Here is a 25,918-nt window from a genome sequence, read left to right on the forward strand (position 1 = left end):
TGTAAGATCATTAGGTTCATTGCATCTCAAGGTGGGATTTACTTCTCAGCCGAAAGGACGGCTAGCGGCTGACGGTGCTGGTGGTGAACGACGAATCCGATGTTCTAAAGATCAACACACCATAGGAACCTGGAATGTAACATCTATGAGCAGGGCAAATTGGATGTGGTTATTGGTGCGATGTCAAGATTAAATATAGATATATTGGGTGTCAGTGAACTGAAATGGACTGGAATGGGCCACTTCACATCAGATCACCACCAGATCTACTACTGTGGACAAGAGGATCACAGAAGAAATGGAGTAGCCTTCATAATTAATAATAAAGTGGCTAAAGCAGTGCTTGGATACAATCCAAAAAATGATAGAATGATCTCAGTTCGAATTCAGGGTAAGCCATTTAACATCACAGTGATTCAAATATATGCCCCAACCACAGATGCTGAAGAAGCAGAAGTAGATCAGTTCTATGAGGATCTGCAGCACCTACTGGATAATACACCAAAAAGAGATGTTATTTTCGTTACAGGAGACTGGAACGCTAAGGTGGGCAGTCAAATGACATCTGGAATTACAGGTAAGCATAGTCTAGGAGAACAAAATGAAGTGGGACATAGGCTGATAGAATTCTTCCAGGACAACTCACTGTGCATAACAAACACTCTCTTCCAACAACCTAAAAGACGGCTTTATACATGGACTTCACCAGATGGCCGACACCGAAATCAGATTGACTACATCCTTTGTAGCCAACGGTGGCGGACATCTATACAGACGGTAAAAACAAGACCTGGAGCTGACTGTAGTTCAGATCACGAACTTCTTATTGCACAATTTAGAATCAAACTAAAGAGAATAGGGAAGACCCACAGATCAGTTAGATATGAGCTCACTAATATTCCTAATGAATATGCAGTGGAAGTGAAGAACAGATTTAAGGGACTAGATTTAGTAGATAGGGTCCCGGAAGAACTATGGACAGAAGTTCGCAACATTGTCCAAGAGGCGGCAACAAAAAACGTCCCAAAGAAAAAGAAAACCATGAAGGCAAGATGGCTGTCTGCTGAGACACTGGAAGTAGCCCAAGAAAGAAGGAAAGCAAAAGGCAACAGTGATAGGGGGAGATATGCCCAATTAAATGCAAAATTCCAGAGGTTAGCCAGAAGAGATAAGGAATTATTTTTAAACAAGCAATGCGCGGAAGTGTAAGAAGACAATAGAATAGGAAGGACAAGAGACCTCTTCCAGAAAATTAGAAACATCGGAGGTAAATTCCAGGCAAAAATGGGTATGATCAAAAACAAAGATGGCAAGGACCTAACAGAAACAGAAGAGATCAAGAAAAGGTGGCAAGAATATACGGAAGATCTGTATAGAAAAGATAATAATATTGGGGATAGCTCAGACGGTGTGGTCAGTGAGTTAGAGCCAGACATCCTGAAGAGTGAGGTCGAATGGGCCTTAAGAAGCATTGCTAATAACAAGGCAGCAGGAGACGATGGTATCCCAGCTGAACTGTCTAAAATATTGCAAGATGATGCTGTCAAGTTGATGCATGCCATATGCCAGCAAATTTGGAAAACACGAGAATGGCCATCAGACTGGAAAAAATCAACTTATATCCCCATACCAAAAAGGGGAAACACTAAAGAATGTTCAAACTATCGGACAGTGGCACTTATTTCACATGCCAGCAAGGTAATGCTCAAGATCCTGCAAGGTAGACTCCAGCAATTCATGGAGTGAGAATTGCCAGATGTACAAGCTGGGTTTAGAAAAGGCAGAGGAACTAGAGACCAAATTGCCAATATCCGCTGGATAATGGAGAAAGCCAGGGAGTTCCAGAAAAACATCTATTTCTGTTTTATCGACTATTCTAAAGCCGTTGACTGTGTGGATCATAACAAACTGTGGCAAGTTCTTGGTGGTATGGGGATACCAAGTCATCTTGTCTGCCTCCTGAGGAATCTGTATAACGAACAAGTAGCAACGGTAAGAACAGACCACGGAACAACGGACTGGTTTAAGATTGGGAAAGGAGTACGGCAGGGTTGTATACTCTCACCTTACCTATTCAACTTGTATGCAGAACACATCATGCGACGTGCTGGGCTTGACGAATCCAAGGCTGGAGTTAAAATCGCAGGAAGAAACATTAACAATCTCAGATATGCAGACGACACCACTTTGATGGCTGAAAGCGAGGAGGAGCTGAGGAGCCTTATGACAAAGGTGAAAGAAGAAAGTGCAGAAGTTGGGTTGCAATTAAACCTCAACAAAACCAAGATTATGGCAACCAGCTTGATTGATAACTGGCAAATAGAGGGAGAAAACGTGGAGGCAGTGACAGACTTTGTATTTCTGGGCGCAAAGATTACTGCAGACGCTGACTGCAGCCAGGAAATCAGAAGACGTTTACTTCTTGGGAGGAGAGCAATGACAAATCTTGATAAAATAGTTAAGAGCAGAGACACCACACTGACAACAAAGGTCCGCGTAGTTAAAGCAATGGTATTCCTCGTAGTAACCTATGGCTGCGAGAGCTGGACCATAAGGAAAGCTGAGCAAAGGAAGATAGATGCTTTTGAACTGTGATGTTGGAGGAAAATTCTAAGAGTGCCTTGGACTGCAAGAAGATCAAAGCAGTCCATACTCCAGGAAATAAAGCCAGACTGCTCACTTGAGGAAATGGTATTAAAGGCAAAACTGAAGTACTTTGGCCACATAATGAGAAGACAGGATACCCTGGAGAAGAGGCTGATGCTAGGGAAAGTGGAAGGCAAAAGGAAGAGGGGCCGACCAAGGGCAAGATGGATGGATGATATTCTGGAGGTGACAGACTTGACCTTGGGGGAGCTAGGGGTGGCAACGGCCGACAGAAAGCTCTGGCGTGGGCTGGTCCATGAAGTCACGAAGAGTCGGAGACGACTGAACGAATAAACAACAACAAAAGTTATGTAACTGAGGCCATAGCTAGATGTAAGGTTTATCCCTGGATCATCAAGGGGTCAAACCTGTTCATCTAGGTGACACACAGGGGATCCAGTGCTCAGGCAGGGGCGAACCCTGGATGATCCCAGGATAAACCTTAGGTCTAGCTGTGGCCTGAGAGAGCACACATTTTAAACGTATCGGGAATGGTGACAAGCAATGGGACTTGAGGCTCAATGAATCTAGAGATTCTGTAACAAGCTCTCTGAGTTCACATGTCTCTTCCTCAATATTTATTTATTTAAAATATTTCTCGGCCACCTTTCTGAACAGGAGCCCTCCCAAGGCAACGTACAGCAATAGAACACATAATAAAAAGTGACGCTACATTAAAAACGGTAAAAACACAATAGCAACAGCAGCAAACCATATAAAAAACAGTGAACACCAGTCTAAAATAAAACTTACAACAGCCAACTGCAGTTACAACCTAATCTGATAAAACTATAGGACTCTATAGGGGAGGAAGAATTAGTAGTGAGACACTAAAAAACTGTATCACTCAAAATCAGTGCGCAATTCCGAAAATGTGAGTTTTATTCAGCGTCAGGAATAATATTTTTTTAATATATTATTTTAAGATTATTCCTTGTGAATACATGTCTTAATTGTATGGCAACCCTAAGCTTACTTGTCTGAAAATATATCACCAAAATCGATGGTATTTACTTCTGAGTAAACATAGCATCAGGCTTTTTATAAATGTTTTTGTATACTAACTTGACCCAGCCTTAGGGTTAGGAAGGACCCTTTTGCATGCAAGAGTGTGAGGGCAGAATTTCTTATTTTGGCAGGAGTTTGGATGATGATGCATGAAGTCACTCCAAGACTTGGAGCCTATACGAAGCTTTTATTGCACCCTTGTGATTGGTTACTCACAGAGGTTTGTGTCGTCAACTCCCAAGGCATCTGCCACAATTTTTGACTTTTATCCTGCTTTTAAAAAGACTGGAGATAATGTGGCAAGGTGTGTTAATCTGCTATATCACCTCCGCCATCTAGTAGTTGTATAATGACACATATAGACCTTGCTGACAAATGAATTCCTGGAATCAAAGTACGTGTCCACTGTGTAAAGGAGCAGATTTTAATCCCACAGAGAATCTGGAATGAAAGGCCCCGGTAAGTTGCAGGATAAAAGCCTGATATGATGGAAGCCTTGTTTTTAGGATTCTCCACATCCTTGACTGAACCCTAGAAGTACCAGTTCACCATACTCCAGTAAGTTAGGGATAGGAAATTGTATCCTGGTAAATGGTACCTATTTCAGAGGAGCAGAAGCTAAGGCTTTTTTGAATTGAATGCTTACCCTTTTAATTTTAGGACCATTTATACATGCATATACATGAAATATTTATTCCTGATTTATTCCTGATTTATTCCACATATATCAATGCATATCAATATTGGACCAGAGTAGAACATTACCTGATAAGCTTCAGTACTCTGCTTACTCATCATATTTCTATTCTCTTCCACAGTGAAGCCTTGGTCTTCTGCAAAAGCCACAGCACCATCCCCAACCAGAAAACTGTGTGGAGCCTCTTCCATGACCTTACGTGCTACGGCAAGTGGAGTTCCAATCCTTTATCAGCAGAAAGAATATAATTCAAAAAAAATTTTTCACAGTATCTTTTTAAGAATTAAGTGCTACGGTTAAATGTAATGATATAAATACAAAGAGCTAAACACAAGAAACTATTCGGATCACAGAAAAAAAATCCCTTTGCTTTAAAGAAACATAATGGAAGAAAATATATAGAGTGGTAGTATGTCTACACTAATTTAAACAAAGAAATACACAATATACAACTGGTGGCTGCATATCGCTCTTTAGAAGGGTGGATAAGGAGTCTGGAAACCCCCCTGAATAGGAAAGGAGTGAACAGACTTTGAATGCTTTCAGAAATGTCCAAGTTCAAACAAAGAAAGCTCACAGAAGAGGTAGTGCAGAGGCGAGCAACATGGTGCCTGTGGACATCAATGTGGCTCTGATCATATTCTGGCCTTCTGCAAGAAGATTAGGAAGCGTAGCTCAAATAATGGCGATTCAAATAATGGCATTGTGGACTATACGCCATATTCATGTGTATAGGAGAAGATTACAGAAAAAACCTCTTTGAATGAATTTTCCCATGTTCCTGTCATTTAAATCACGCAAAGTGATACTATATCACAACATACAGAGAAGAGAACATGGAGTATGATGGAAATATTGTAAAGAAAAGTCAAGTCAAGGCTGCAATCCTATGCAATTATTAGGAGTATCTAAATCCATTTAGTTCAACAGGCTAAGAAACATCTACCTTGGCATAGGCTTAGGCTACACATTGCCTGCTCCCAATTTAGGATTACATTGCATTAGCATAGATTTCCTAACAGAAGCAGGATACTGCTGTTACAATTTAAAACTTCAGGTGTGTTTTTTTTAAAAAAAAAACCCAGGGTGTATTCATTCACAATACATACTAAAGTACAATACTTACCCATGCAAAGCTGCTACAGCTCCAAAACGCCCAGCTTGTCCTTCCATTATGGCTGCATCACACTGGATTATACCATCTTTGTTTGGGTAGCCTCCTCGTCCTATTACAAATTTTCCTGTCTCTTCATTATTCTCAATATCTAGATACAAATTCAAAAAATAAGTTCTTTTTTTTTAAAAAAAAAAAAGTTTGGTATGAGTAAGATTTCACATTTGCATTTGAAAAATAGCATTCAAAGGCATCAAGTGTACAACTGAAATAATCATTAATATAGAATGAAACATGAATGTTTGAGTATGCCAAATGTTTGTATTATTAATTTGGAAAACACCATTTTTACTGCAGAACTAGTAGTTGAAAGGGCACTTGTCTTGAATTCACAGCAAATGCATATATTTTCATGACTTGGCAAATAGCCTACCATCCAACATTTGGCAGAGTAAAAAAGCTATTCTCTTACATTAAGTGCACAAGGAATTTCCTATATTACTGGGAGCAAGTCAAACAAAAGCGAGGTCTTCAAAATTAGTATTTCCTCAACCATGTAGAAACTTCATTTACATATTTAGAAAATATAAAACATATGGTCTTAAAATACAAAAAAGATGTCAGTGTTACTATCATTAGCTGTGTTTTCCCCTGCAAGTATACCTAAGAGGCCCCTTCACACCACACAACAGCCCTTCGTGGGTTAATTTACACATGAGGAGCTGTGGCATGTGTGGGCCTGCATTATGAATCTATGACCTCCAGCCAGGGGTTGCTGTGTTGTCCGAACCCTAAAGCAGGCTGGGTCCCTTCAAGGTTTGTTTAACCATTAAATAACGCCCACCGCCTGGGTTCAGATGACTCAACAAGCTACAGCAGCCCCTGGCTGGGGCTTGCATACTCCTAATGGTGGATGGCATGTGCCACAGTGCCCTGAGGGTTAACGCACAGGAGGTTGTCGTGTCATTGGAATCAGGTCAGTATGTACCACCCACCAGGGCCGGTGCCAGACTATTTTGTGCCGTAGGCAGGGTGAGCTACTTTCACACACACACACACAAAATGCCACTTTGATTTTTAAGAACATATGTTTCCTGGAAAAAATAAGAAGCACAAAACTTGAAACTGCTAAATTTATTTTAAAGTGCAAGAAATATGTCATGCCAATTATAGCAAACAAATTGGAAAGGAATGTCTATGTGTCTAAAATGCATTATTTAATAGGAATATCACCTCCAAATCATCCCCCCCAACTCACACGCACGCGCACACATACACACTCAGCATCACTCACTCCAAACAAACACACGCATGAACACATGCATTCACTCAAAGACCCCATGCCCCCCCATTCACCCATACATTCTCTCTCTCTCTCTTCCGGGCGCGTTCCGGAAGTCCAAACGTGGAGCCGCCCCACCCCCACCCCAGCGTCCCTGGCTTCACTTTGGCTGGGCGGGCGCCATCTCGCCCGCCCAGGCCCAGCTGAATCCTCGGCCGGCCCGGCTCACAGCCAATGCACGTGAGTGCTGCGCTGCGCCTGGTGCCCCTCTTAGCTTGGCGCTCTAGGCGGCCGCCTGAGTGGCCTCTATGGTAGCACCGGCCCTGTCACCCACTCAGAAGAGACAGCATTTGTCACAAGTGTTTTCTCCTTCCTCTGTAGCTGTTAGATTTGGAGTGTGTGTCACCTTTATCCCTTTGCTTTCTTTAGTCTGTCCAACTAGCAGGATAATATTGGTAGTTTCTTATGACACTTATATGTCACCATATTTAGCTAGAAATTAGCTACAGTCACACAGGAATAGCCTTACATTTACATTGAGAGAAACTGACGCAGAGGAGTCTCAAAACCCAACACTGGGGCAGATATCTCTCCCTGTGCATGCATTTATATTAAGCTACAAGTTTTACACCTTTTTAGATTAGAAATTGTATCTAATGTTAGTCCTACTTAAAGTAGCCTTATTGAAATGAATGGGACTTAAGTTAGACTAACATTGGATACAACCCCAGGTACTCACTGGCCGAGTTCGGACGACACGATAATAAACGGCGATGGTGGTGGTAATAGGAGGGATATTGAAATCAACCGTTGCTTATTGTGTCGTCAGAACCCAGCCACTGACTAGTTCCAACCTAAACCATGAGACTCACTTTATATTTTTGTTACTGAACATATCCATCTTTCTTCTGTCTCTCCACTCACCTCTTCTTTCTCATTTCCCACTTTTACCTTCCCTTTAAAGGTCTTTTAAAAAGTCTAAAGACAAAGGGAAGTGGTTGCAGTGAACATCTCAACCTAGAAGAAGAAAAGAATGGCCCTGAAAAGGCCATTAGATTCCAAATAGCCATAGGAATACAAAGGAGGCCTCTATGACCATGGAATTACTAAAGTGTTGCCCTTCCAATGAAATGTATAAAGATGGCTGTGTGAGATGGAGTTTAGGTTACATGGAGCATCTCCCCTACGAGGGAAGGTTACATCAACTGGGATGGTTTAGCTTGGAAAAAAGGAGACTAAGGGGAGACGTGATAGAGGTGTACAAAATTATGCATGGTGTGGAGAATGTGGATAGGAAGACATTTTTCTCCCTCTCTCAAAATACTAGAACCCAGGGTCATCCCATGAAGCTGAATGGTGGGAGATCCAGGACAAATAACTATTCTCAAATAATTTATTCTCCCAACATTTTAACAATCTATAAATACATTTTAACATGGTGTTTTAAATTTGTAATTTTGCATTGCTGCTGTTTTTATCTGGTTGAGCTTTTATATTGTATTTTATATTATGGTTTTAATATTGTTGTTTTATACTTTGAATGGTTTTAATTTTTGTGAACCGCCCAGAGAGCTCCGGCTATTGGGCGGTATAGAAATGTAATAAATAAATAAATAAATAAATAAATAAATAAAATAATTCACACTGCACATAGTTAAATTATGGAACTCACCACCACAAGATGTAGTGATGGCCACCAATCTGGATGGCTTTAAAAGGGGGTTGGATAAATTCCTGGAGGCAAAGGCTATCAATGGCTACTAGCCCTGACGGTTGTGTGCTATCTCCAGTATTCGAGGCAGTAAGCCTGTGTGCACCAGTTGCTGGGGAACATGGGTGGGAGGGTGCTGTTGCACCATGTCCTGCTTGTTCATCCCTGGCCGATGGCTGACTGGCCACTGTGTGAACAGAGTGCTGGACTAGATGGACCCTTGGTCTGATCCAGCATCAGGGCACTTCTGATGTTCTTAGGTTCCTGTGAAGAGGAAACCCAAGGTTTTATTAGGGACTGCGACTGTTGGAAAAGTGCCCTCTCTGAGGCAGAGTTGCTATGGTAGTTGCTAACGAAATGTTGCAAAATGTCTATGAGAAGCCATTCTTCGGATAAGCAAAATCAAGTAAATGTTCTCTTAAGGAACATTCAGTACCTATCTCTTTGTATTGATGCATGCCAAAAGAAAATGCAATGTATTCTCTTTTTCAGCTAGAAATTTCCTGTTGTTTGGTGCCTATGTATGTGACACCAGAGAAGACAGTGTATAAAACCTAGCTACCTCCCTTGCGAGGTAGGCACGTGCTTTGGGAGCAATTAGCTCCTTGTGTCTCTTATTCTGCAGAATAAACGTTGTTAGACCCATACTTCATCTCCTCTCCTCTTTGTGTGCTGTATTGGACTTGGTACACCAAAGAACGAGCTATTTTTGAAACACTACCTCCACTATTCAAGGCAGTAAGCATGTGTGCACCAGTTGCTGGGGAACATGGGCGGGAGGGTGCTTGTCCTGCTTGTTCATCCCTGGCCAGTGGCTGGTTGGCCACTGTGTGAACAGAGTGCTGGACTATATGGACCCTTGGTCTGATCCAGCATCAGGGCACTTCTGATGTTCTTAGGTTCCCGTGAAGAAGAAACCCAAGGTTTTATTAGGGACTGCGACTGTGGCTTACCTGTATAACTCAGGATTATTATTATTAGTATTATTTAGGGTGACCATATGAAAAGGAGGACAAGGCTCCTTTATCTTTAACAGTTGTGTGAGAAAGGGAATTTCAGCAGGTGTCATTTGTATATATTGAGAACCTGGTGAAATTCCCTCTTCATCACAACAGTTAAAGGTGCAGGAGCCATACTAGAGTGACCAGATTTAAAAGAGGGCAGTTAAACTGTTGTGATGAAGAGGGAATTTCACCAGGTTCCCCATAAATACAAATGACACCTGCTGAAATTTCCTTTTCTATGCAACTGTTAAAGATACAGGAGCCCTGTCCTCCTTTTCATATGATCACCCTAATTTCAGCAGGTGTCATTTTTAGGCATGCTGCACCTGGTGAAATTCCCGCTTCATCCCAACAGTTAAAGCTGCAGGAGCCCTGCCTGGTGTGACGAGATACCAAAAGAGGGCAGGGCTCCTCCAGCTTTAACTGTTGGGATAAAGAGGAAATTGACACCTGGTTAGGCCTCATCTAGAGTATTGCGTCCAGTTCTGGGCTCCACAATTCAAGAAGGACGCAGACAAGCTGGAGCGTGTTCAGAAGAGGGCAACGAGGATGATCAGAGGTCTAGAAACAAAGCCCTATGAAGAGAGACTGAAAGAACTGGGCATGTTTAGCCTGGAGAAGAGAGGATTGAGGGGAGACATGATAGCACTCTTCAAATACTTAAAAGGTTGTCACACAGAGGAGGGCCAGGATCTCTTCTCGATTCTCCCAGAGTGCAGGACACGGAATAACGGGCTCAAGTTAAAGGAAGCCAGATTCCGGCTGGACATCAGGAAAAACTTCCTGACTGTTAGAGCAGTGCGACAGTGGAATCAGCTACCTAGGGAGGTTGTGGGCTCTCCCACACTAGAGGCATTCAAGAGGCAGCTGGACAACCATCTGTCAGGGATGCTTTAGGGTGGATTCCTGCATTGAGCAGGAGGTTGGACTCGATGGCCTTGTAGGCCCCTTCCAACTCTGCTATTCGATGATTCTATGATTCTATGACCTCTTCATCACAACAGCTGCTGAAATCCCCCTTTCAATACAACTGTTAAAGATACAGGAGCCCTGTCCTCCTTTTCATATGGTCTATTATTATTATTATTATTATTATTATTATTATTATTATTATTATTATTATTATTATTATTATTATTATTATTATTATTATTATTTCTTCTACCATCACCTGCCATAGCCTCCTGGAGGCAGTCAGTCGCGGAGCCCCCCTGAAGCAGCAGCTGCTTCATCCGCCGCACGGCAGGGAAGGAAAAGGCCCAAGTGCCCGCAGCGGCTGCCATGGCAACGACCGAAAGGGCGGCGGCGGCGGCGGCGGCAGCAACCGCCTCGGCAAAGATGGAGGCCGGAAGACTCCAGGCTTTGATTGGATGGCCGTGGGCCTGTCAGTCACGGCGGGAGGCAAGAGCGGTAGCGGCGGGTCACGGAGGCGGATCCTGCCCGGGCGGGGCCGGTGCCTGCTTCCTTTCGCTTCCCTTCCGGGGCTGTGAGAGCAAAGAGAGGCCTGCCGGAGCCGGGGAGCGGCCCAGCCACCGTCATCCGCTCCAGTCATCCGCTCGGCCCTGCGAGGAAGGAACATGGATACGCTGGGCAGGAAAGTGGTCGTCTGCGACAACGGCACCGGGGTGAGGAGAGCGGGGCGAGCCGGGGTGCGGGAGGAGAGGCCGCCGCGGGCGCAAACGGGACCCTCCTCCCCCCCTTGTATCTACAGCGGAGTCCGTGGAGGGTCTGACACCCCCCCCCCCCGAGGGCGCGCGGAAGGGTCCCTTCTGGGGCTCTTTTAATGTGTGACGGTGGGAGCAAAGGTTCCCCTCACGCTTCCCCACCACCTCTCTTCCCTTCCAAAGGGTGCTGGGGCTTGTGCCCCCCCCCCCCTCGGTCTCTTCCTGGCCCCAAACAGATCCGGTGCGCGTGTTCCGCTTTTGCTCTTGTTCTGTCTGAGTGTAGACAAGGGGGCTGCGAAGGTTAGAGGGCGCACAAAACTCTCCCCTTTTCTCCCCCCCCCCTTCTTTCTACCATTTTGCATCTCCTGGCACCCCACGGACACACAGGCCTCAGCTAGAGCTAAGGTTTATCCTGAGATCATCCAGGGTTCGCCTCTACCTGAGTGCTGGATCCCCTGTGTGTCACCTAGGCCACAGCTAGACCTAAGGTTCATCCTGGGTTCATCCAGGGTTCGCCCCTGCCTGAGCACTGGATCCCCTGTGTGTCACCTAGGCCACATATAGAGCTAAGGTTTATCCTGGGATCATCCAGAGTTCGCCTCTACCTGAGCACTGGATCCCCTGTGTGTCACCTAGGCCACAGCTAGACCTAAGGTTTATCCTGGGATCATCCAGGGTTCGCCTCTACCTGAGTGCTGGATCCCCTGTGTGTCACCTAGGCCACAGCTAGACCTAAGGTTCATCCTGGGATCATCCAGGGTTCGCCTCTACCTGAGTGCTGGATCCCCTGTGTGTCACCTAGGCCACAGCTAGACCTAAGGTTCATCCTGGGTTCATCCAGGGTTCGCCCCTGCCTGAGCACTGGATCCCCTGTGTGTCACCTAGGCCACATATAGAGCTAAGGTTTATCCTGGGATCATCCAGAGTTCGCCTCTACCTGAGCACTGGATCCCCTGTGTGTCACCTAGGCCACAGCTAGACCTAAGGTTTATCCTGGGATCATCCAGGGTTCGCCTCTACCTGAGTGCTGGATCCCCTGTGTGTCACCTAGGCCACAGCTAGACCTAAGGTTCATCCTGGGATCATCCAGGGTTCGCCTCTACCTGAGTGCTGGATCCCCTGTGTGTCACCTAGGCCACAGCTAGACCTAAGGTTCATCCTGGGATCTTCCAGGGTTGGCCCCTGCCTGAGCACTGGATCCCCTGTGTGTCACCTAGGCCACAGCTAGACCTAAGGTTCATCCTGGGATCATCCAGGGTTCGCCCCTGCCTGAGCACTGGATCCCCTGTGTGTCACCTAGGCCACAGCTAGACCTAAGGTTCATCCTGGGATCATCCAGGGTTCGCCCCTGCCTGAGCACTGGATCCCCTGTGTGTCACCTAGGCCACAGCTAGACCTAAGGTTTATCCTGGGATCATCCAGGGTTCGCCTCTACCTGAGCACTGGATCCCCTGTGTGTCACCTAGGCCACATATAGAGCTAAGGTTTATCCTGGGATCATCCAGGGTTCGCCTCTACCTGAGTGCTGGATCCCCTGTGTGTCACCTAGGCCACAGCTAGACCTAAGGTTTATCCTGGGATCATCCAGGGTTCGCCCCTGCCTGAGCACTGGATCCCCTGTGTGTCACCTAGGTAAACAGGTTTGACCCCTGGATGATCCAGGGATAAACCTTAGGTCTAGCTATGGCCACAGTTAGTTCTGCCCCTCTTCTTCCACATCCATCCCATATTGGTTTTCGCTGTGTGCCACTTGTTGCTGGGTCTCCTTCCCTATCCTTTCAGAGGTTTGTGTGGGTGTGTGCACCGCCATTAGTCCCAGCTCGGCCCTGCATTGCTAGGAGTCAAACCTGTCCAGGTCATCTGGATTTCAGACCTTTTTATTGTATGTTTACTTCTGACTAACTGAGTGTTTCACAGTCAGTTACTCAAGCAAGACATCTTAGTGCTGGTTTCAGGTCTTTTCACTTGGAAGGCCTAAAGTCAGCAATAGTAATAATTGCACCCAAACACCTCTTTCTCCTAAAAAAATGCTTAGTAACAAATGGTCTGTAAGGGCGCAGTCCTACATAAGTTTAGGACGAAGAAAGTCCTACCACTCCCAGCATTTCCGAGACAGTATGGGGAGTGCTGGGCCCTACGTAAACAAACAAACAAAAAGAGACATGTCAAACTCAAGAGTCTGTATTTCAGCAAAATACTACAGTTGTGTTTTGTACACGCCTAAAGATCAGGAGCGAAGGAAGATAGATGCTTTTGAACTGTGGTGTTGGAAATTCTGAGAGTGCCTTGGACTGCAAGAAGATCAAAGCAGTCCATTCTCCAGGAAATAAAGCCAGACTGCTCACTTCAGGGAATGATATTAAAGGCAAAACTGAAGTACTTTGGCCACATAATGAGAAGACAGGATACCCTGGAGAAGAGGCTGATGCTAGGGAAAGTGGAAGGCAAAAGGAAGAGGGGCTGACCAAGGGCAAGATGGATGGATGATGTTCTGGACGTGACGGACTCGACCTTGGGGGAGCTAGGGGTGGAGACGGCTCTGGCATGGGCTGGTCCATGAAGTCACGAAGAGTCGGAAGTGACTGAACGAATAAACAACAAAAAGATCAGGAGGGGCTCTGAAAAGCAGTTGAATAGGTTTACTGTTGATAGTAATGGCAACATTTGTCACTACAGAAAGATAAGTTGTATTAGGCTTGGGGACAGAATATGTGAAGTTTCCTTTGCGTATACGCATTAGGCCCTATCAAAGTTGATACACACTGGGTTATTTTGTGCGTTTTAGAAACAAGAGACAATCTTGCGTCTATTTATTGCCCTGGAGAATGGCATATCAGGATTCATTCATTTTTAGAACATAAGGCAAAGTTTTGCCTTGGCGTTATTGCTGGCACTTTTTCTTAATGAAGAATCATATATTCTCAGTCTACAGCCTAAATTCTTACTACGTTTTATAAATTATGAACTCTAAAGTTGAGGGGTTGGGGAGTGACATCAAAGGCCACAACCTGGGTTTGGAGGTGTGTCAACCAGTTCTGGATGGGGCTACACTCCCCCTGAAAGACTGCATTCGCATCTTGGGGGTGCTTCTGGATCCGTTGCTCAAAATGACAGTCCAGATGGACGCGATGGCCAGGAGTGCCTAATATCAGCTTTGGATGATACACCAGCAGCACCCCTTCCTAGAGTTAGAAGACCTGGTAACTTCGAGGCTCGACTTCTGCAATGCGCTCTACATAGGGCTACCTTGGTGCCTAGTCCAGAAACTTCAACTAGTTCAAAATAGGGCAGCCAGGTTGGTCACTGGTACATTTAGGGGTGATCACATTACACCAGTTTTAAAATCTCTTCCCTGGCTGCCAATGAGTTTCCAGGTGAAGTATAAAGTGTTGGTTACCTTTAAAGCCCTACATGGTTTGGGTCCAGGCTACCTGTGGTATCGCCTTCTCCCGTACAATTCGCCCCGCACACTCAGGTCCTCTGGGAAGAATCTACTTCAGTCAGCAAAGACTAGGCTGACAACCATTACCCAGAGGACCTTCTCTTCTGCTGCTCCCAGACTGTGGAATAGCCTGCCGGAGGAGACTCAGTATTTTAGTGTTCAAGAAAGCTATCAAGACTGATCTCTTCCTAATGTAAATACCAGCTTCAGAGGAGGGATTTTCTTCTGAACTAGCTATGCTCTAACTGTTTGTATTTCCATTAGATGGTTCTGACCATTTTAGCTGCAGTTAGCAGTTTAGCCTTTAGCTGTTGACTCAGGTTTGGAAAAATCTATTTAAACCAATGGCAAGCCATGAGATATGTTATTTTAAAAAAATAGTATGCCCAAATCAGCTTTCAAAAATGTTGCAATGATTGAGTAGGCCTAATATATATGTAAAGGAAAAGCATTCCAATGACAGTTTATGCTCAATGAGGGATGGCTTGTGCCAGTTCATAAAGACTGTCTCTTCCATCATATTCTCTAAACATAAGCATCTTTTCCTCCCTGCTCAATGGATTTGAATTACTGACCATGAGTAGCTAGACAGTTTCATTTCCAATTGTGTGTGTGTATTGTTGTAATATTTTGCTTTTCTTACCTACAACATTTTTCAGCCATGGAAGTTGATAATTTTGCTGTAATTGCCATAATCAAAGAATTTCTGAGAAAGAAACTGTGCATTTGAGTAATGTTAGCTAACACCTCATGTTGTGTTTCCTTACTTAAAATATTCTCATATTGGCACAGTGGTCATTTGATATAACTATGGAGATTATGGTAGTCTGTGATTGAAAGTGACTGAAAGTGCTTGTCCACATCATATGTGATAAAAATACAATGTTAGCAACATCAGCAGGGATAGAATTGAGTATGTTCATTAGATATAATGACTTTTTAGGACAAATGATAAAATGCCACAGGCCTTGGTGTTGTCACTAAAGCCTTAATTCTTCCATCTGGGGATTCCACCATGAATGCCTTCCTTATCTGGGATTTATTAATAATGATAGTGTTTAACACTGCCCAGAAGACTAATTTTTGTACATAGAGACAGATATTTGTGGTTTACATTTGAAGGAATATTTATACATCACATTTTCTTAGCACTTGATGACTTAATAGGAAGTGAGAGAGCCAGTCAAAACCACATTATGTGAAGAAGAAACTATATATGGTAAAATATACATAAGATTACCTTGGAAGATTTTCCTAAAACAGTACCAAAAAGAAAAAGTTCTGTTAATATCTATATTTACAGTTGCAAACTTAGTTGGTTCAGTGCTAGTCTACTTTTTGAAGTGGCAAAATGATGCTTAAAATGTATTTGAAGAAGTTAGCAAGTACTGTGGTAGGCTGGAATAGCCATTGCACAGTAATGCATATTGATTTTGATAACACATTTCCCCCCAATTTTCATAAGTATTTTTAATAATTTACTCTGCCTTTTCACTAAAATATTCAAGGTGGCTTAATGTCAGACACGCCTCTTCAAAACCCTCCCCAGTTACTGATTTTGTTTTCTTGACTGTTTATATCTGAATTCTGTATATATTTAAGGTGGCTTACACTGTGTATCAAATAAGCAAATGACTGAAATTCATTTGACTACCTTTGCATATGTATAAAAGAGTAATCAAAGTTCTTCTTTCCTAGATGGGATGATGCAGTTAGGGAAAAACTTGATATTTAAAGGCTGGAGTCCCCAGGGGCCGGGAATTGGATCAAGCCCTATTGTTGTGATACGAATAGCTTGTTCCATTGGGAAAAAGTAAAGCGCAGCATTTGTGAACAATGTTGCAAGAAGGGCAAAACTTGCCCACAAGTACTGGATGCCCAGAAAGCACCAGCAGACACATTGACCTGATTTGAATGAAACAGCATGACTCATCACGGGTTATTTAACTTGTAATGAGCCATGGTGCCCATGGGTGCCATTTTATATATCCAAACTCCACTCAAGGGTTGTTGTGTCATGTGAACCCGATGGGCATACGTTACGCAAGGGTTAAACAATCCTCACATAACCCATGCTTGCTGGGTTTGCGTGACATAACAACCCTGAGCGGGTTGATTGCTGCTTGATTTGTGCAGTTCTCCCGTTGGCTCAGAGAGCAGCGAGCAAGGATCAGGCATGCAGGTGTTGCCAGCCTGACACATAGCTAGGAAGATTTCGAGGCAGCTAGCAGAGCAGTCAGGTTTTCTGCCGCTCTTGTCAAACAACTGTGTAGCCTTTTGGCACAAACCTCATGCTGGGCTCACACATCACAACAAGTCCAACCTCAGCAACAAGCCATGGGTTCTCGGAGTGGCTTGAGCATGCTTCGCAAACCATGCTGAAGCCACCATGACAAACCACTTTGAAACAAGGCTGACAACCCAGTATTGGTTGTCACGTGAAGCAGTATTTAAAAGACTTCAGCTTATATTACTGTTTTCAATCAACAACACTGTCCTCTTGCGCTGATTGCAAGAACATTTTCTTCAAACCATATAAATACTAAATTACCATAAACCAGTCACATCAAATTATATAAAAATACTAGCTGTATGATGAAAAAATGCCTGCATGATACTGCATACATGAAATTATTGATAAATACAGAAATCAGATAAAACAAAGTGTCATATTACTTGCTTTTACACCAATAATTTAGGAGATAGTAAAATGGAAGTATATATTAATTTATATACCATAATCATTTTACCAATATTCAATAAAAGGTTTCCACTCTTCCATAAATTTGGGATTCTTCTGCCTACTATCTCAGCTTTTGTCATTCTTTTCTGGAGTCTTATGCACATGAAAAGCTTTGCTGTTGTTTATTCATTCAGTCGCTTCCGACTCTTCGTGACTTCATGGACCAACCCACGCCAAAGCTTTCTGTCGGCCGTCGCCACCCTTAGCTCCCCCAAGGTCAAGTCTGTCACCTCCAGAATATCATCCATCCATCTTGCCCTTGGTTGTCCCCTCTTCCTTTTGCCTTCCACTTTCCCTAGCATCAGCATCTTCTCCAGGGTATCCTGTCTTCTCATTATGAGCCAAAGTACTTCAGTTTTGCCTTTAATACCATTCCCTCAAGTGAGCAGTCTGGCTTTATTTCCTGGAGTATGAACTGGTTTGATCTTCTTGCAGTCCAAGGTACTCTCAGAATTAAGCTACATTATCTTAAAAGATACATTTGGGGTGGGGGAATTCAGAAACTTTTTTAGTGACAGTTTTTGTATGCTTGTTTTGCCCTTTGTCTAGAATTATGGAATACTGACAGCCTGATACCCCATAGAATTCTGGAAACTTTGGAAAGCCCTACTGTTTAGATTTGGTCAATTTTGAAGAATATTCACTTCCAAAATGGTTGGAATTTGCTGATCTTGCTATAACTCTGAGGTTTTATATGGGCAGAAATGCAAAATCTGGAGAAATCTAAATGTGGTATAGTTTAGATGATGGTTTTGAATATATTTAACCAGGTGAAATGTATGTGTGTGTGTTGGTTAACTTTTCACAATCTCAGGTATTTCCTTCATTAAAAATTATAACTTTTTAAAGTGTTATGTGTTAAAAGGCTTATTTTCAAAAGTTTATCAAATGATTTGGAAATATATCCACCTGTGTTTAATACATTTTGTTTAAGATGTATGATAAAATATCAAAATAGCACTATTAAGCTACTATGATGTATATATGTACATCACCAAACTAACTCAAAGTTTTGTTTTTCTTTATAGTTTGTGAAATGTGGATATGCAGGATCCAATTTTCCAGAACACATCTTCCCAGCTTTGGTTGGAAGACCGATTATTCGCTCAACTGCTAAAGTGGGAAACATAGAAATCAAGGTAATACTTAAGGAGATCTCTCCATCGCATGGCATTTTAGAGTATTTCCTCTTCTACCCCTGTGCGAAATAACTGCTTCTGTTACATTATGGGATAATCAAGTAGTTTTGTCAGCCCATTCGCTCGCCTGCATGCAATTCCTTGTCACCTATGGTTACCGGGCAAGTGCTTAAATGCAAGGCTAGATTAGAGCAATAATAAATGGATATTCAGCCAATTTGTCTTCATGGGCAAAAATATACTGGTGGTGCTATTGATTGCGTAGGGTTTGAAATATTACAACAGTAAAAACAGCTGTTGTCCTCCAACCCTGAAGTGAGCATGCAGCAATACGGTGTAGTGGTTAGTGTGCTATATTAGGGTTGAGGAGACCCTGGCTCAAACCACTGCTCAGCCATCAAGCTCACTGGATGGCTTTGAGCCAGTTACCATTTGTCAGCCTAATCTTCCCCACAGGCTTATGAGAAGAAAAAAATACTTTACCTTGTGGCATTGTTCCAGTTATGGGCTCTGTGGTGGTGAGTCCTGTGTGAAATCTTTTGGATCCACACTGATATTAGCCTTTTCCACTGGTCTTCATGAGCCACAGTTCAAGCTTTGTTTCTATACATTGCTGTACAAATTATGCATATAGGAATTCATTCTATATTTAAAAGTAAGGGAACAACTAATGTGTCAGGAGTAATGGTGGTCTGCTCCTTCTTAACTGCACGATGATGGGAGAATTAGGTATGCTCTTATGAGCTTGGGGGGTGGTTCAGGTTGTGGGGAGGGTCCTGACATTGCTCAAACAAGTTTTAAGGCACAGGTAGTGAAGGTGTTCCATTTGGAGTGCATAGCTCAAACTACTGGGGTGTGGCAGGTTACTCTGACCAAATCAAGCACATAGGAAGGAGAGGGCAGCTAGCTAAAGGGTTAAAGTCATAATATGGGTGGATCTGCATAGATGGCCTGATTAAATAAAACAAAACAGTATAGAATTAAGGTCCAAACTACCCTCTTCACTGAGGCATGTAGCCACAGGAGACATGATGGAATTGGCGAGGTCAAGCAAGGGGGTCAAATCAGGGCCCCACATAGCCTTCTAAAACAGGACTCGAGTTATTTTTAGTAGTAAGGCCATTAGAAACAATTCTGGGTTCTCGTAATTTGCTGGGGAATTAATGGAATTGATTTCTAGCCAGCTTCATTCATCCTACATGAATGTAGCAGTGTCAGTTATTTGCTTTCTAGTGGAACAGTAAAAGAAGAATACAGTGGCAGAAATGTGCATGTCATAACAAATCTGTTCCATTTCCTTGCTTTTCACTGTCCAGGAGCATGTGAAGTCTTCCCGTCTGCTGCACCATTCTGTGTCTAGGTGCATTATTCATTCTCCTTTTCTGGCCACTTTAGAGCATCTCAGAAATGGAGTCTTTTTTTCTCCTCAATATGCCCAGACAGGTAATTGGGCTTGGAAGAAAAGAATGCAGCAAGCATGGTGGGGCAAGGATATTCAGCGTCCTTCTTCCAAACTATAAGAGTGGTTAGGTAGCACATTTTTAAAGCAATCTTGCCAGCACCTACATCTGTTAATACTGTCAGAGTTAAGCATTGTATTAGGATTGCCAGATCCACAAGGATTTTCTATAGTCAAATAGTGAAAATACTTAAGCAGATACTAGGCAGTGAAGAAATCATGGCAGCCCTTTCAACTCAATTTTGCTTTGTTACTGCTTAGGATTAATTTGAAAATAAATCTTAGCCACTCAATAGTTAATACAATTATTCATTTATATTTGTAGGCTCCACACTCTTTAAGGCTTGGGGCCAATGATGATCTTAAGAGTCCATGCTTATGAGTCTGAAAAAAGATTACAAATATAAGAAATATTAAAACCTTATTTCACCCAGCCTAGCCCAGCTCTGGCCACTAAATACCATCTTAAATATATTTCACAGTGTTTTTAGATGCCAAGGTTTGTGTGTTAGTGAAACCCCTAGTAAATTTGTGAACCACTGTTAGCAGCCTCTATGTGTGTATGATGTTTTTACTTGGCTAATGCTTGCCAAAACTGTGTGCTCTGGGAAATTAGGAGAAAGGGTCAAAACTAGCACCCTTGTTCTTGTGCCAGGAAGACTACAGAATCTCAGTGCCAGATCCTAGAGTACCAGTGTCCTAAATTCCTAGCAGCAAAATACAGATGGAAGAGGGGATGGTATGTTGTACTGGGTGCATGATGTGCTGAAGCATCAAAACATCAGGGGCAGCTTAGTTTTGGGGTCATTGTAAGTTCTTCATCCTTAAGTAGACACTTTCATAGAATAGCAGAGTTATTCTACAAGGCCATCGAGTCCAACCCCCCCTGCTCAATGCAGGAATCCACCCTAAAGCATCCCCGACAGATGCTTGTCCAGCTGCCTCTTGAAGGCCTCTAGTGTGGGAGAGCCCACAACCTCCCTAGGTAACTGATTCCATTGTCGTACTGCTCTAACAGTCAGGAAGTTTTTCCTGATGTCCAGCTGGAATCTGGCTTCCTTTCACTTGAGCCCGTTATTCTGTGTCCTGCACTCTGGGAGGATCGAGAAGAGATCCTGGCCCTCCTCTGTGTGACAACCTTTTAAGTATTTGAAGAGTGCTATCATGTCTCCCCTCAATCTTCTCTTCTCCAGGCTAAACATGCCCAGTTCTTTCAGTCTCTCTTCATAGGGCTTTGTTTCCAGACCCCGATTATCCTGGTTGCCCTCCTCCGAACACGCTCCAGCTTGTCTGCGTCCTTCTTGAATTGTGGAGCCCAGAACTGGATGCAATACTCTAGATGAGGCCTAACCAGGGCCGAGCAGAGAGGAACCAGTACCTCACGTGATTTGGAAGCTCTACTTCTATTAATGCAGCCCAAAATAGCATTTGCCTTTCTTGCAGCCATATCGCACTGTTGGCTCATATTCAGCTTGTGATCTACAACAATTCCAAGATCCTTCTCGTTTGCAGTATTGCTGATCCAAGTATCCCCCATCTTGTAACTGTGCATTTGGTTTCTATTTCCTAAATGTAGAACTTGGCATTTATCCCTATTAAATTTCATCCTGTTGTTTTCAGCCCAGCACTCCAGCCTATCAAGATCACTTTGAAGTTTGTTTCTGTCTTCCAGGGTATTAGCTATCCCACCCAATTTGGTGTCATCTGCAGATTTGATAAGCGTTCCTTGCACCTCCTCGTCCAAACCATTAATAAAAATGTTGAAGAGCACTGGGCCCAGGACTGAGCCCTGCAGTACCCCACTCGTTGCCTCTCCCCAGTTTGAGAAGGTTCCATTGATAAGTACTCTTATCAATTCTGTAGCCAACTGTGAATCCATCTAACCCACTTTTAGCTAGTTTGTTAATCAGAATATCATGGGGCACTTTGTCAAAAGCTTTGCTGAAGTCAAGATCTATGACGTCCACAGCATTCCCACGGTCCACAAGGGAGGTTACCTTATCAAAAAATGAGATCAAATTTGTCTGACAGGACTTGTTCTTGAGAAATCCATGTTGGCTTCTAGTGATCACCGCATTGATTTCAAGGTGTTTACAGATTGACTTCTTTATAATCTGCTCCAGAATTTTCCCAGGGATGGATGTCAGACTGACTGGTCTGAAGTTCCCAGGTTCCTCCTTTCTGCCCTTTTTGAAGATAGGGACAACGTTAGCTCTCCTCCAGTCGTTTGGCACCTCACCTGTCTTCCATGATTTTGCAAAGATAATAGACAAAGGTTCTGAGAGTTCTTCCGCTAGCTCCTTCATTACTCTAGGATGCAGTTCATCGGGCCCTGGAGATTTGAACTCATTCAAGGAAATTAGGTGTTCTTTGACCATTTGTTTATCAATCTCAAACTGCAATCCTGCCTCCTCAACTTCTGCTTCACTTTTTCCAGGGGGGTCATAGACCCGCTTTTGGGAGAAGACTGAGGTAAAGTAGGAATTGAGCACTTCAGCCTTTTCTTTGTCATCTGTTATCAATTTGCCATCCTCATTAAGCAGTTGAACCACCATTCTTTCCTCTGTCTTTTACTACTCACATATCTGAAGAAAGCCTTTTTATTGCTTTTAGCATCCCTTGCTAATCTCAGCTTATTCTGAGCTTTAGCCTTCCTGACGCCATTTCGGCACACCGACCCTCTCCACACAGCACTCAGGAGCACACGGCAAGCACACGACCTCTTTGAATTGGCAGCCTCCTGGATTTCCTTGAGGCTTCTCTTCTTCCCCTTTCCTTGGTCTCCTCTTCCCCTACACTCCCCCTGTCAAACTCCTGTTTGCTCTTCCTGTTCGCTCGCTCTCTGGAACTGGCTTACTTTTATAGCTTCTACTTGAGCTGGGCCAGCTGCTCTTCCCTGCTTCTGCTCAGCTCCAAGTCAGGAAACAGAATGTGCTATGTGCACATAGTAAATGTGCTATGTTTGTTTAAATTCTAAGGAATGGATACCCAGTCATCTTTTTATGTTATACAGCATTCGTTTTCTTTGTTGAAAGAGAAAGTGTTTTTTCTCCCAGGTCAGATACACATATCTCACTTCATTTCAAATTTTACTAGCCTATAAATAGGGAAAAAAATTAAGTAGCATGACCAGATTTCTAAACTGTTTTTTCTACATGTACTCGGCTACAATAACTTCCCAAAATATATTTACTGGAAGCTAGATGCTAATTCCAATAACATAGGGAAGAGTGAGTTTTAGATTGTAACCCAAGTAAATTAACACAAAGAATATCTGGTGTGTTAATATTACACAGAATTCAGAATTGTATTTGAATGAAATACAGAAATCGTGTACATGGGGGTGGGGTGCGAAGTGGTTACACATGTAAAAATATATTAAAATTTATAAAGGTAGCATTAATTCATACAAGAATATTGACCAAGAGCAGTATGTTAATCTATTCAAAGTCCACTAGTGGTTACCAGGAATATATGTGTGCACATTGTAGCAACCCTTATTTTGTCGTATGCCAGGGCAGAATTCTTCTATTTTTAGGGCAGTTCAGTGGATGTTGGATTCATGAAGGCTGTAACGTTGCTATTGTTTTTCTTGTTGCATATTTGAATTTTATTTTTTCACAACATGCTAAAACACAAAGTGGGCCTGTTCACATGATCAAAGTAAGCCACAATTACAATAAACGTATTTACATCGCAGTGTGTGCTGGGCATGGCTTGTGTCATCTGAACCTGGGCACCATGGCTTGTTCAAGAGGCAGTCCGTGGGTTATTGAAGTGTTGTTTACGCCACCAACAAGCCATGTTGCCTGGATTTGAATGACATGACAAGCCATGTCCGGGTGGTGATTATTCAGATCATGCCCTGACTTAAATAAGCCATTGGCACAGCTTGGCGTGGCATGGCTTGTTGGAGGGGGAAATAAGCTATAGAGGTTTATTTTGATTGTGTAAACCAGATCAATAGAAAACCTCCCCGTGTTTTGCCCTTGCTACTGAAAACCATCCCAGATGAAGCAATCTCAAAACGTTTAAAAGGATGTTGCTATACTTGTATCCCTAATAGAGACGTGAAGGCCCAGAAAAAAACAGGAAAAATTTGGAAAAAACCTAGGTTTTTTCCACTTTTCCCCGAAGCCTTTTTTGGGTTGTTTTTTTTTGAAAAATTGAAAAAAAAAATGAAGAAAGAACGGATTACGGGATGTTTTATTTTAGCATGATGAATAAAATGTTTAAGAGAAGGTGTTGAGATATTTACTTCTCCAAATGATTTCTAAAAACTGTACAGTATCAGATTATTACAATGTTTGTGCACCAAGGACAAGCAAGTCCTACGTTGTAAACTGAGACTACAACTCTCAAATGTAAGAGCAAGATGCATTTCTGCCTCTAGGGGGCACTTCCATGGAAGCAGAGACTGACCTAGCTATAGGTCAGAAAATGAGTCTGATTAAATTTCATGCATATTCATTGAATCTTGGTGTCCGTCTCTCCCCCCCCCCCCATTTTTCTCAGTTCTTTTTATGGGAATGGGGGCTTTATGTCTTGACACTGGAGGACTAGCGGAGACATAAATAATTTTCTTTGTTACTAATGTTGGTGGTTTCTTCAGTTGTTGTTTTTTAAAATTGTTTTTTGCCTGCTCCTCATAAACTGGCAGAACCAAAGAGGTTTCTTACAGTTCAGGAGCTTGTAGCTCCATTTGTTACAAAAAAAAAGTTTAAAAAAGCAAATTAAATTTGTAATAATTGTTTGAATACACTACTTTTAATATACCAAATGTAATAATTTTATGCCAAACCAACTTGGACATAATTACATTTTATGTTCCTAAAGTAACAAAGTGACTTTCAATCTGTAAAAAGTGCTAATATTGCATTATTGCAATTTTTCCGAAAATTTCCGTTTCCCCCCGAAAAAAACGGGGAAAAAACTGTTTTTTTCCATGGTTTCAAAATTTCCAACAATTTTACATCTCTAACATTCGTCAAGGTGTTTAGTAGCACTGACTTATCGTACTCTACTTCCTACTGATTTTAAAGACTTCACTAATAGCCCCATAATATACTATGTCCCTGTTTTAGTTCTCTCCCTCTTCTCTAACAAACCCCTGCTTCTCACCCAAGATTTTTTTAAAAAAAAATGTTAGCAGAATGCTGGCTTTAAGTATACTGAATTGTACAACCTGGATGTTTTTTTCTTGGTAGAGATGAGAGTGTATCGCTTTTCCCGGATGTCCAATTGAAATATAGCAAGGAATCTTTGAAGCTTATGTTTTTCCTCTGTGACATGAGGCATGATGGGCTTGTTATCTTAGATTAGGTGACAAATAGCAATTGGACATGCTGGTTCTTTTATCTTTTTTGCTTCTTTACCAAAATGTCTTTACGTTCTGAATCATAATGAACAACACCAAAATTATTGAATATACTTTCAGTGGTTGAAGCATAACTTAAATCGTCAATTTCTGAGCCGTAGAGGTTGACAAATACGTATTATAGGAGGGCAGTAGGTTAAGACTGTGTTTCAATAAGAAGTTGCTTTGGAAAATATTCTGCTTAGCAAACTTGCAGACACATGAGTATATCTGCATTACATTATCAGTGAAAACAACAACATCAGTCATTGTGTGCCTGGAAGTAAGTTCTTCTTGAAGCTGTTATTTTTGTTTGTTTGTTTAGTTTGTTACGGGTTGTTTTTTTTTAGAACAGTAAGCCTTCCTGTCACTTGTCCTGAAGTATGCTGAATTCAGAGCATTTCCACCTCTCCCTGCATCTGTTTTCCTGCTTTATTTCTGTTGTGTATACTTGAAATAATTTGAATAAAGATTTCACTTGGGCCTCTTCTGATTCTCTTGCTTCTGCCTTTTCCTCATCTTTCTTGACCTGTTGAAGTAGAATAACAAAAAGATGGTAAGTGAGGCGCCCCTGTACTGTCATTCACTCTTTTGCTTGATGGGACCTTGTAGCCTCTTTTTTCTTTCTTTTTTAGTGCTTTTTTTCTTGTCGT

General features: G+C 42.6%; 2 protein-coding genes across 2 annotated transcripts in view; one reads left to right on the plus strand and one right to left on the minus strand.

Moving 5' to 3' along the window:
• The window catches only part of LOC134392038 (N(4)-(Beta-N-acetylglucosaminyl)-L-asparaginase-like), a 43,576-nt gene extending 32,828 nt beyond the window's left edge, over positions 1–10,748 (minus strand). Inside the window, exons 1-3 of the mRNA XM_063115996.1 lie at positions 10,634–10,748; positions 5,478–5,616; positions 4,420–4,576 (exon numbers count right to left, since the gene is read on the minus strand). Of these exons, the coding sequence (XP_062972066.1) occupies positions 4,420–4,576; positions 5,478–5,616; positions 10,634–10,745 (408 nt within the window). The 5' untranslated portion in view covers positions 10,746–10,748. The remainder of the gene's footprint in view (positions 1–4,419; positions 4,577–5,477; positions 5,617–10,633) is intronic.
• Positions 1–25,918, plus strand: part of ACTR2 (actin related protein 2) — a 351,444-nt gene that overhangs the window by 308,216 nt on the left and 17,310 nt on the right. Inside the window, exons 2-3 of the mRNA XM_063115993.1 lie at positions 11,038–11,087; positions 18,340–18,450. Coding sequence (XP_062972063.1) covers positions 11,040–11,087; positions 18,340–18,450 — 159 coding nt within the window. The 5' untranslated portion in view covers positions 11,038–11,039. The remainder of the gene's footprint in view (positions 1–11,037; positions 11,088–18,339; positions 18,451–25,918) is intronic.

Source organism: Elgaria multicarinata, chromosome 2 (assembly GCF_023053635.1).
Source record: "Elgaria multicarinata webbii isolate HBS135686 ecotype San Diego chromosome 2, rElgMul1.1.pri, whole genome shotgun sequence".
Classification (NCBI taxonomy): domain Eukaryota; kingdom Metazoa; phylum Chordata; class Lepidosauria; order Squamata; family Anguidae; genus Elgaria; species Elgaria multicarinata.